This window comes from Anser brachyrhynchus (genome assembly GCF_964034855.1).
Source record: "Anser brachyrhynchus genome assembly, chromosome: 2".
In the NCBI taxonomy this organism is placed as follows: Eukaryota; Metazoa; Chordata; class Aves; order Anseriformes; family Anatidae; genus Anser; species Anser brachyrhynchus.
Window position 1 is genome coordinate 22,231,367 of NC_137695.1, and position 12,883 is coordinate 22,244,249.

A 12,883-nucleotide genomic window follows, 5' to 3' on the forward strand; every position below is an offset into this window, starting at 1 on the left:
CATTACTTTTCTGATTTTTGAACAACTGTGCTCTATAGCATAGGAGATGAGTGCTATATGTGACTTGGCACTGTTTCTGCAATGAAGTCATCCTCAGGGACTTTGGCTGCTGTGCAGGGTCCCTGATAGACAATTCCAACAATATCCCATTGTATTTCTCTTATGAATTATGTGAAACATTTGCTGGAGTCTTAAATCAGCCCAACTCCCTACAGATGAATATTGACACTGCCAGTCTATACTGGCATATGTCTTGTGCAAGAAGACTTCCCTTCTTCAGAAAGAACTATTTTAGGCTTTCTTAACCCATTTAGGTTAGGTTTATTTGTGCTGCTGTCTCTAGGCTGTCTCAGCAAAATTAATGTTTTAAATTCATAGCCCTTTTTCTAAAAAAGGTTTGTTTCAGCTTTAGGAAGACCCAAAGCTTTTCGTTCTTACCTGAGGCAACATTTAATTGGGAAAAAGGATCCAAACAAACCTAGCAGCCAAAAGTGACACATTTCTGTTTTAGTTGGAAATTTTTACAAGATTTTACAGGATTTTCAATTTATCCTCAATTCCATTTTACCTTTACATAATCTCACAACTTCTTCAAACCTGTGCTTTTCTATAGACTATTTTCTAAGAGAGTTTCTGGTAGAATGGAGCTATGTCCCAGCTGCTAAGCTTTAGTGTATTGGTATGCTTGACAGACACCTGTAGACACAAATGTAGTGAAAAAATAAATAAATAAAAATGAGAATATTTACACAGCAGTCACTCCTACAATTGCAGTTTTAAGTGATATACCAAAAGGACTTAAACTAGTTTTGAAGTAACTCATTTGCAAAGTGCCAGTAATGTAACCAAGGTGGAAGAGTGCTGCAGAGGCACCGTGCGCTCAACCTCTTGGGCAGGTTTTGTAGTCCTCAGTGCGTGCATTTGTGGTTTCAAGATAGCTCAGTAAGTCTGCAGTTACAGCTCTGCTGTGGCTGCATTAAAGATTTTCTTCCTCTCCGGAGGAAACACCCTACTACTGAAATCCTACCACCATGGTGACCAGCGTAAGGCATCTCATTTCCTGTGCCAGCTACAGGCTTACTCAAAGATTAAAATCATCACGTGGGGCTGAATGAAAAAGCGAAGTTTGGGCAGGGGAAGAACTCTTTAAAAAAAAGACAAGCCTGGGGTATGCAAAAGCTTTAGGTGATAGTAGATGGGTTTGTGACCAAAGGCACGATCAATGCCAATGTATAGCTACAAGTCTTTCTCAGTTTGTCATTCTATATACTATATACTATGCACACCATATGGGGATGCTGGAGATTAAAACTCCTGCCTTAAGCAAAAAAGGTAAGGAGCACATCCAGGCTTGCCGTCTGCACTCATCTGTCTCTTTACCCTCATCCCCCCTCCTCCGAGAGAGCTGAGGATGTGTTACCATCTCCTCCTGCTCTGCAAGCGAGCTGGGATCTCCCATGCCATCAGCTCGTCCTGAGGGAGTGGCTTGAACAGATCCCTCCTTGAACCAATGCCTGACCGTGGGTCTGCTGCCACCAGTTTCCTGTGACCCTTCAAGGTCTGACTCAAAACAAATTCGCTGCAACAGAAATCTTTTGGCTGACTGCAGCAGGACTTGTAGAGCTCAGATTCTGTTTTGTTCAGTCCAGCAAAGATTTTATATAGAGATATATCTTGCTTACTAGACACTTTTTTTTTTTTTTTTAATCCTTTATTTTTGGCCAGGTGTTGGAATGTGTAAGTACAACAAGAAAGTCAACAACACTATGTTGACATAATGCCTCTCATCCAGCCAGGGTTACCATTGCAGGCCAAACATAACAAACAGGCCAGATTTGTTTATATTTATTTCAACCAGGAAGGTAATGAATTAATTAGAGAAGCAATGTCTTTTTTATTCCTTATTCCCTACAGAGTACATGCATAACTCCAGAACCTAAAAATAAAATCTTGAAATGAGATTAATATGTCTGAAAATAGAAAGGCTATAAATATTTGTGTTTGATGGCTCTTCTAAATAATTTCAGTTATATACATTTTCCCTGTATAGAGTGCTTAGAAACGGGTTGGGAGAGGCTAACAAACCTAGCTTGATGTGGGTTTCACTTCTAGTCTTGCAGATGTGTAGGATTATAAATGAAAATCGTAGGCTTCTTTGGACATACTGGCACAGCCCAGCACGGTTCCTAGAAATGCCATGTTGGCGGCTGAAAGCTAACTTTACCGAGCAACACTTCATCAGAAACCAAGTCTGATAAAATCCCTCATGAAACATTACGTCTAGTACAGCTCAATTTTGATAAACTGCAAAAGGTTTTCAGTATTAGTAACATACTGGGCCAATGGTTATGGAAACAATAATTTATGCTAGACATTCTCAGTGAACTTTTTCAATCAGTGATTGCATCGCAAGGGTATGACATGCCTAGCATTCCTTCCTAGCCACTGTGATTTCTGACCCAGAACTTGAGCTTCTCTTCTAGACAGCTGAGATGTCTGTATAATTTTTCTGATCCTCATTTAGGTATTTAGTAGGTTATACTGAACTTTCAGACACGAGTAACCTTGTTTGTCATTCAACCACCAACAATATTTGCTTGTACTGCAGCTTTAATGCACTTTTAAACACTTGGCATGTCAGCAGAGAGAGATTTTTCTTGTTCTCTTTCCATTTTTGCATATAGAGGAAATGCTCACAAACACTTCAAAGTACAGATCTACTAGCTTCCACTATGTGGCTTTACAGTGAGGGATTACATTCAAAGGAAACTTGAAGCAATTGATACAGCTACGGCGTTGCGGCAACAATAAAACCCTGTGACATGCATTGCAGACTGGCGACCTTCTGCTCACAGATGGGTGCAGATGGACGCCTTGCTGGACTGTTAGTCACTGCTCCCTGCAGATGGGATGGCAGGGAGGAACTGCAGGAGAAGACTTGAAAACTGCAGAAGGCCTAAGGTGCCTATAAAATGTTGTGTGTGGGGTTGTTTCATGTATTTGTTGCTGGTGTGAACTATATAAATACAACAGTGGAAATTCTTTTTTCTTTGAGCACAAGAGTGTGCATGGCCCTGTCACAGTTTGTCATTTTAAATTCCAGTTGCTGCTACAGTGAAATACAGAATCCTAAAGCGGTGTTTTTGCATGTTTCTTGTTTCTGTGATGTTATTTTGCAGCATCGGTAATTGTAACAGTTTTAACAATTCGAAAGCATTGCAAGAAGAAAAAATATTGCAGTGGTTTCCCCTGCGTGTTCCTCTTACCACATGCGTCTATTTCACTGGATGTGTTTACTGGTTACCAGGACAACAGTTTCAGATCTAGCATGATTACCTGTATCACACCAGTCATCAGAGATGTGGGCAAACTTCGGAAACTTCTGAACTGAGGAAATGCTGCCAGTTGCTAGGAGGCAGGAGTTTTCCAAAGCTGTCTCAATGAAAATGCTAGTATCATATGCTGATGTCTTGGCTTTAGAAATGTCATTTAATGATCAGTTTGCTTAAAATATATTTTACTATAAACATCTGTCAGTCGAGAAAATAGATGCTTCGTCAATGCATTATCATAGTTCTGTAGATGTGTTCATTTAGAATAAACTAACTTTTCTTTATAAAAGCCTAGCATTTCTTATTTAAAGCCAGGTGTATTGCTGAGGCATAACTGATACATGAAACAGTCAATAACTGTGTCCAAATAACATTGAGAGTTAAGAGCTGAAGAATCTGAAATCCCTTATCAGAAAGCCAAAACTGGAAGAGTCATAGAACAAACTTCTTCCCTTGAAGTCTTAAGGAGCTGTACAAATACCTTTACTGAGAGTAGAATAGGGCCTGAAGGCAGATATTGGACTTGAACTCTTGTTATTAATTTCCTCTGTTAATCAAATTAAATATTGTTTGAGATTTACAGGAATCCTATCCATCCTATATGCACAAAGCGAAGAAAGAGTTGTAACAATACCCAAATTTCAGTTAGTCAGAGAGATTCAGTTGGGAAATTTTGCAGACATCTGGCTGCTGCCAGGCCACAAGACCAAGAGAGAGCAACCATTTAGCCTGCCCCATGGTAGTGGCAACATGTGTTATCAAGATTTTTCTAACTTAGCTATGAACAATCACTTTCACAGGGCACACTCGCTCTTGCAATGCTTCAGCTTTTTTTTTAAGAACAAAGGTACGAGCGACCAGTGATCTTGGTGCTTCTCAATCTCTGAAATAAACACTATAAATTTTATTATAAAAGGTCTGATAAAAAACTTACAGTTATTTTTATGCTGTCTTTACATTTATAAAGGAAGTGTACTAGAAGTAACTGTTTCCAGAGTCTCTGATTTGGTTTTGGTCCTTTTCATAGCTGTCAATTAATAAGGAGAACCAGGCTAGGGCAGATGCCATTACACAGAATTATAAAACTGATTATTGGCATTTGTTTAAAAATGAACACAAGGGAGATTTTGGTGTTTCCTATTCTTTGCAAATTTAAGCTAATGAAACCTTGGCCTAGTTTATGAATTTCTTTGTTGCCAGAGTGGAGGCTTGTTGATCAGATTCTATGGTTTACTACACAGAGGATGCCTGGTAGAGGAGGTAGGTGGAGAATTTCCCCTGAGCAGGGAATGCTCCACTCTCACCAGTATGGCAAAAATGTATCTGCTACTTTCTCCACTTGACTCTACCTTTGCCACATGAATGGCAAGAATACTTTGGAATCAGGGAAAGGAGAGGGAAAAACGGGGCTCAAGTATGTCTTCCCTTCTGATATAAGGAAATATTGTTCCTCTGTAGCTTTAATAGCTCCAGATACTGGGCAGCTCCAAACAAATGAACTGCTTGTGACTGCCTAAAGCCCTCATTACAATATTTAGCTTTGCTGTGATGTATATAGATTGTTGAACTAGTAACACAAGGAGCTAAAATTCATTAATCGGCTTTACTAATCTCAGTAGTCTAAAAGCTTCATTTTTCTTTACCTTTACCTTGTTTCTTGTATTTTGATGGGCTCCTACTGATGTTTATCTTCTTAGCTGAGAACAACCTTGCTCATCACAGCCATCATCATCATCCTGAATCCTTTTCTTCAGTCTTCCTCATTACCTTTGTCTGACAACTGTTTTCTCCAGCCAGAATATTCCCTGTTTTGTTAAGCCATGTGATTCAGCCGCCTTTCTCAGTTCTTCACCCACTGCCTGTGCATGCTACCTGTCTTGCCACTTCTTGTAATGTGCACTGCTCTCCTCTTTGGTACCTCAGCCGCTACACTTCCTTTCAGAAATTGTCGAAATAGACCTCAGGCTTCTTTTCTTAGTCACATGCTTACTTCCATGGCTGGCAAATAAATCAGCAGCCCCAGACTCTGATGATGAAGATCCACAGGGAATGACAGAACTGTTTCAAAAAAAATGCTGGGAGGGCTAATATTCTTGCTTTGAATCATGTTTCTGATTCTACTGTTTTCCACAGTGGATGAGTCCCATATTCTGGATAAGTATGTTGAAAGACGGCAGATCTCTTTCTGGTTCACCCTCCACTTTCAGCTAAAAATTCTGCCTCCACCAAAAGACAAGAGATAGGAGTTACTATGACAGGCTGCATGAGGCAGATGCTAAGGAAAAACAAACACTCCTGAAATCCACCTTATTTTTGACAGGTTTCTAGGAGGCTCCACAAAAATATAATTAACTTAAGAAATGATTAGAGAAACATTTTCAGATTTTGGTTTTTTTTTTTCATGTTTCATCTTCACTTCAGAATCTAAATCTTCGAACTTCGGCACAGGTGAATATCTTTACTTGTGTGAGGTAGGTAACCCACATTGTACTGCGCAGTATATTTACTCTTTGGGTTTTGTAGGTACATGTAAATGCATCTGTCTGACATTTCTTGTTACAAACTAACTGCTTTTCAGGGGCAACTATGTCTTTGAGTCATCTCTTCCTTTTTAATTTAGAGAAAGCAATTTCATAGTGTTAAGACAAATTAGGAGAGTTTCATCAGTTATTTCCTTCCTTCCTGTTCCACCAGCAGTGTGGGCTTTGAAACGGCTTTTCAAACCATCCCTGCAGACTAAAATCACTCCTGCAAAAATAAGACAAACGCTTAGGCCGGCAGAATTGCCACATGCCATTAGCATCAGCTGCCCAGCCGGACAGCAGACAGGCACCATCCCCAGCGGGCGGGCACAGCCCTTTTGGGGGCCCTTTTTCCCTTCTCTCCCCATGCCTGGCCTGCATAGTTTGGGAAGCAGCCTCCGGGGTTCCTGCTGACAGGCTGGGCTTGGGGAGACAGTAAGAGCCCTGCCTCGTTTGCAAGGCACAAGCCACCCTAATCAATTTCTGCCCTCAGCCTGCCCTTCCAGCACGCCCTGTGCTGATTTCACCCACACGACCGGCTTCCCCACGTAGGCGAGGGACTGGCTGTGCTAGCATGTGGCTTCCCCCACGGGGCTCCAGCCCGTTTTGGGGTTTAATGAGCAATTAGCAGCGCCCCACGAAGCCGGCAGCCCTTGAGCGAGCGGAGTGGGAACGAAAGAGCAGCGGAACGGGCGGGCGGCGCTCGGGGAGGCGGCCGGCGGGGCCGAGCCGTGCGCTGCGGGATGGCGGCGCTGCGGGTGCTGGAGCTGTACAGCGGCATCGGGGGCATGCACCAGGCCCTGAGAGGTACCCGCCGCCGCCAGCGCCTTCCTCGGGGCCCCCCTTCCCCTTCCCCCGCGAGGGCGCCATCTTCCCGCTGCGCCCCCGACCCCCGGGGGGCTGCGGAGGGCGCCATCTTCTCGACGGGGCGGGCTAAGATGGCCCCTCTGCTCAGCCCCTCTCCTCAGCGCCTGCCCTAGCCCCGCCGTCTTGCACAAGCACCGTGGGGAAGGGAGGGAGGGAGGAAGCCCTGGGTGGAGGCACGGCTTCTCCTCTCATCTCCTAGCCTGTCCCCTCATCCCCCAGCCTCCAGGCGCGTCCTCCCCTTCTCCAGGGGCAGGAAAGCGGTGGGGGGCCGGGGAGGGGGCTGTGCCCGTGAGGTGGCCGTGGGGGCGAGTTGTAAGGGGAGGTGGCAGCTGGGTTGTGGCTAGTGAGGTGTTTGTGTCAGTGGTCCACGGCTGTAAACAGGGCAGTGCCCCGAAGTGGTTGTGGCCCGCTGGGTAGCACCATGCGCCCAGAGAGTACCGGGATGGAGGTGAGGGATCTGTGGTCCTGCCTCAGCCCAGGTACCTGCTCTCAGGAAAACCCTGATTTTGCACGCATTAGTATGTGATCCTTCATCTGCTGGCGTGCCCCTGCTGCAAATGGGATCAGGGTCATACAGGCGCACAGACAAATTAGCCAGGTTATCCCATAGGCGTGCAGGTAGACTCAGTGTTTTCATCTTTCAGTACAGAATCACAGAATCATCGAGGATGGAAGAGACCTCCAAGATCACCTAGTCCAGCCTCTGACCTAACACTAACAAGTCCTCCACTAAACCATATCACTGTCTCATGTAATTTGGTGAATAACTGATATTTTCTAAAGATGAAAATCGAATATAACACGTGAGCTGATATTGTGAGTTCATGCTAGATCATGTGCCTGGGTGAGTTTTTGATCTGGTATCAGGAACACTGGAGAAGAATTTTATTTATTTTAAATTGTAAAAGCCGTGGCCTGGGTGACCTTCACCAAGTCCCATAGACTCTTTGTGACTTGGCTTTCTCAAATAAAAAAAATTGAGCTAGGGTTATTGAGCTCCTTTGTAAAGCACCCTGGGCTTTGTTACTGTGCTCAGTCCAGGTGTCAACACAAATCTGTATCATTTACAATGATCACGATAATAATTTTAATTACAACTACAGTCCTTCAAATACTAAACCTTTCATAATTATTAACAGCCCTTCTGTTACTCTGTACAGCAGAGAGCATTGTCCTAAAAACATCAGGTGAAAACTCACTTTATCTTTTTCTTCCAGTGAGCTGTGTAATACTAAAAGATCATGCTTAGGGTAGAGTCCACTTAGCATCATTCATTCACTTAAACTGTTGTCAGTGAGGCATTTTTCTACTGTATAATTTTTGCTTGAATGTTTATGTATGTTTTGTATACGTATAATATGTAAAAATACATTGTATACCAAAATAGGTACCCTCATTGTTATTGTAAATAATCCTAACCACCTGTTGAAGTAATGTGTGTTCCTTATTTCCAAACACATCCTTTTGAGTGTTAAGAGCAAAATATATCTGGGTACAGAGCTGTAGATTTTGGAGGCTTTGTGGAATCAAGAGAGAGTATGGCGGTAACGATAACACTTTTCTTGTAGTCTTGTTCCTTAAAGTGGTGGGGAACTATGTGTTACAGACACGCAGGGACGGTTTGCAGGGGGGTGGAATTAAATGATCTTTAAGGTCCCTTCCCACCCAAACCATTCTACGATTCCAGACAGTTTCCATATCTCCATAGAAAGTGGACAGATTCCTGAAACTTAGCCTACACCATGGCCCTTACTCAGCTTGTCATGTGTTGGTTTTTGTATGTGTATAACAAATATTTACTGAATGTCACCTGTCTCTGTTCTTAACACAATAATAGGCGTCTTGTGAATGTTCAGTTGTGTTCTGCAGTGATTAATGCATTGTAATGCCAGATGTGATATCCTGTAGCCATCCATCTCCAACTAGGAAAACACCATTTGCAACACAAGAAAATACTTAGGGAATGGGGATATTGGAAATGCAGCCTTAGAAGATTATCAGAATACTTGTAAACTTGTATCCAAAAGATATACTGATTGAATGATGCCACAGGGGACATGCCAAGGCTTGGAAATGTATATATCCTTTATATCTTGCATAGTTTGGAGAGTGAAAGAATTAACCAAAGCATTTGTATTGCTTCCCAGAAGGGTAAATTTATTTCCAATAAGATGAGAATCTTATTTCAAGTCTAGTGAAAGCTAATAGGCAACTGAATGAAAGGGTATATATAATTTGCACTGAATTATATATTTAATGGCAGGCCACTATATAAAACTGGTTTTGATGAATTGAATTGCATTCAGGAATACTGATACAGTCAGGCGTTTTGATCTCTTCTGCTTTTTCTTTTTCAGTTTTTTAGACATCTGGATTCAGTTTTCTTAGTTTATAGAGGAAGAAAGTAAAGTCAAGAGGATTTAAGTGTTTGCTTTTATGTGGAAATCAAACAGCAAAGTGAATGTTCCTTTGAAAGTACTTTTTGTATTATAATAATAGGATTTCTTATATGTTTTAGGCCTATATGTGTATCTGAAACCATGCTATTTGAGGATGTCTCTCGTACAATTTTTTGGATGTCATTTAGCAGGCTTTTTTTCATATAAATATGAAGCTTGAAGGAAAGCCCTCCATTTCGTGAGTGCTTTTATAAGCCAGATGCATGAGAGATGAAGGTTTTGCGCAATACTCTATTTTCTTGGTATGGTTTCTATTGAATCTACACAGCCAAGAACAACAGAATCATTTAGAAAAGAGAGAAAACATAAAATACTTCTGTGCAGCCTCTCCGGGAGAGCTACTTGTTCTGCAACATGGATTCTGTAGTTCTGGCAACTTCTCTCTCAGTGTTGGTTCCTGGCTCTGTTACACAGCCAGTTTTTTGGCCAGTTATGTTCAGCAGCACTGATCCAACCTTGTATTTTTTTCTGTGTAATTGTCAGTGTTTTCAATGGCAAATAGGTATTTTCCAGGAAACCTGTGGCTTTCTTTTTTTTACCTTGATGTCCTTTTTGGCAGGATTGTTTTATAAACTTAATTCTAGGACAGCGTATAATTGGGTTTGCAGGATGAGGATGTTCGTTGTTTTGGCGGTTGTCATTAAAGTAGAATGCATTTGGCAACAAGTAATGCACAATTGTTTTTTAGATTGTCCTCACCTACACTAAGAAATAAATGAATTTCAATAGATGCACAGAAGTTTGTATCCAAGTCTTCCTCTATTTCTACATACTGCTGTATGTAGAAATTATTGATGTGTAGTTGACTCAGGTTCTTTTGGGCAGTGTAAGGAGGCCTGCTCATGAATTTAGGTTTCAGTCCAAAACTAAATAAGAAAAATCTTGGGGGTTGTCTAGCTCGGTGCTGATACTTCAGCTGTAGATAATCCAGCATATGCAGAATTTCTAGTTTCAGATGTTGAATGCTTTATAGTAATATCTTAATTTTAACAGCAAAGGCATGGAAAAATATATAATTTGGAAGTTGAGCTTGATTAAGGTTGGAAGTTTTTGAGCCTGCTCATATTCACGATCGTGAAGGATTGAAGCAGCTAAAAGATAGGAATGCGTTTCTTCCTTTTTCCCATCCTGTGCTCCAAACATTGCAAGATTTGCAAAGGTTGATGTTTGGATCATGTATGTCTAAAACTCTGATATTTTATATGTACGTAATGCATGCGTGAATGTTTTGGCAGTATGTAAAGTACAGAGTTCTACAATGAAAAATACAACCTTTATTTTTAGAAAATCTGTGGCTCTAATTCATTTCCTTAGCAACTTTCCATCAAACAAACAGCCTGCTCTAACTCATTCCCAACCAAAGCAAACTCAAAATGGCATATTAATTTAGGCAGTTTTCCCATGAAAAACAGATTCCAGGTCTCTGCCACAAGCGTTTGTCATCTGCCAGGTCACTGAAAAAAAAATATCTCTGTGCATAAAATGTGAAAGGACCACTTTTAAAAAATACTCTAATTTTGCAGCCCTAAAGTTAATGACAGTTTTCCACTGCAGCTGTTATATTTAAGTTTTAGAGTAAGAATTAGTCTTTTGTAGGCTGTCTTCCGCACTTATTGTTGTTCGTTTTATTTGATAATCTCCATGAACTGCACAGCGTAATGAACTGAAGTGCGTAACTGCATAGCATAGCTATCTCAGGCGGGGAGGAAAAGCAGACAGAACTGGCAAGCAGCTATAAGATTGAGCACAACGTTAAACAAAAACCTTGCTTATCTGAAGAAGTTTTTCCGCCTAAGTTCATTTTGATGTTAACAGCTGTCTAAAATGTAGCCCTTTATAGCGCGGGATGGTGCTGGTCGGGCTATAGCGTAAATTTACACGGTTTATATGGTTGGACATGAACAAAGCCTGCACGAATACAGCAGTGGAAAAAAGTTGCTAAGTATCCTGCAGGAAGCAAGTATCAAGTTTCCTGATAATCGCGCTGCCTGTAGTCATGGACAGTTCAGCCTAATCATTTAAGCCACGAGCTGACAGCTCAGAAATGAAATCTTTGCTCTCTGTTCTAAAGGGAAACACAACTGACACAGTGTGTGACTAATCTTCCCTTTTCCATCTGCTTCCATATACCTGTTAGCGTAGATAATTGGCTTTGGCCCTGATTTCCCAACACAGTGGGATCTGCGGCGCTGCCCTTGGTGTAGCTCCGTGCGTTTCATGTGCTCTGCTGGCATTGATGATTCTGGTGCAGAAGTAGAGGGGTGGATATAAACAGATCTATGCTAATTTTAAGGTCTGCTAGAAACGCATCACAAAGGAATCAATGATTCTGGCATGGAAAAGGGCAAATAGAGTAAAGTCAGAAATTTTATTTTCAGAGTTTGTAGATGCCACCCTTTTTTTTTTTTTTTTCCAAGTCAGAAGCTAACACACATCCTGCCTTCCTTTGTTTCGAGTGCCACACCTTCCAGTCATCGCAGCGTGAACAAGTGGATGTTAGACGGCTAACGCAGCTCGTCAGCTTTGTGCATGCAGCGAAATAGAGAACTGGTGCCCAGTTTGATTTTGCTGCCTCTGCAGCAATTTTATTAAGCTACAGGGCTTCTGTTATATGTATTCAAGAGGTTTTAAGACTCAAGTGCAAAATCAGTACATTTCTAATAGCATGATATGAGTTTGATTTCACCTGATTTCAGCCTAGAGAGAGCTTTATGCTCTAGTCTGCCTAAAAATAGGCTGTAACGCCTCCCTCAGCAACTTCCCCATTGTCTGTGGCTTCCTACTGAGCCGTAACATAAGTTGATTTTGTGCCTTTTGTCAGTGGGGATAGGTAGTTAAACACAACCTTGATTCTGTTTTTGTAGACTGGTTTTTGGTCTTTTTTAATGATAAGTTCTTACAGTTATGTTAAATTAACAAATCTAGTTATAGCAAAGTGTCACAGTTTAACATCAAAGTTATGTACGTTTCAGGAGAGTTGTTTACAAATGTTTCATTTTCACCTTATGTGAAATTTACACAAGCTTTTCTTTGTTAGGTTTGATGCGTGAGATCTGCTTGTCCGCTCGAGCTCCTTCATGCGTTTCCAGTGTATTTCCACAAAAATACACTTAATCAGCTTTTAGAGGGAGTCTGCTCTGTAACAGGAACTCCCAAGTGAACCACAGCTATTGAGTGAGAAGGAGGAGAAGCTTTGAAAAAATTATTAGGTCCTTGAATAGGGAAGAGAGGATGTCAGATGGGATAGTTCAGGAAAAAGATGCTGTCTCCTCCCATGTGGGTAACATCTCTTGTTTAGGCTGAACATTTTATTGTGGGGTGTGTATGTGTCAATAAATTATTAGTTGTGTGCTCTCTCTGAGGATTTCCAGGCATTTGGGCTAATGAAGTCCTCTGCAAATCCACGGTATTTCTTTTTTTTTGTATGTATGAAGAGATTGGACTGATGTTCATCCTGTAAAACATCTGAATCATGAGTTGCAGGGGAAAGCATGCTGCCTGCCTTTCCAATTGTCATTTTTAAACTGGGTGTTCATTTAGCTAATAATTTGAAATTACTGATTATTTTCTTTTCTTCTGGGCCACCTGGAACACACAGTAAGGATCTGTTCATTAGGACAACATGCTTTAAGAACTGAAAGAATAAACGAGAAAAGCAGTTTCTTAAACAGCACTTGCAATTTGTTTCTCTTACTTAGGTGTT

The 12,883-nt window shown here is 41.4% G+C and overlaps 1 protein-coding gene across 3 annotated transcripts in view; it reads left to right on the forward strand.

Moving 5' to 3' along the window:
* Positions 1-12,883, forward strand: part of TRDMT1 (tRNA aspartic acid methyltransferase 1) — a 43,237-nt gene that overhangs the window by 6,474 nt on the left and 23,880 nt on the right. Inside the window, exon 1 of one of the 3 annotated variants that reach the window (XM_080581468.1) lies at positions 2,969-3,415. The exons of 1 other annotated variant lie outside the window; for it this stretch is intronic. Coding sequence is in view for 1 of the 2 variants with exons in the window: in XM_080581467.1 (XP_080437593.1) it covers positions 6,598-6,661 (64 nt within the window). In the remaining variant the exon portion in view is untranslated. Of the gene's footprint in view, positions 1-2,968; positions 3,416-5,756; positions 6,662-12,883 lie in introns of those variants that run through there. One more of the 3 variants, XM_080581467.1, reaches the window with a different exon arrangement.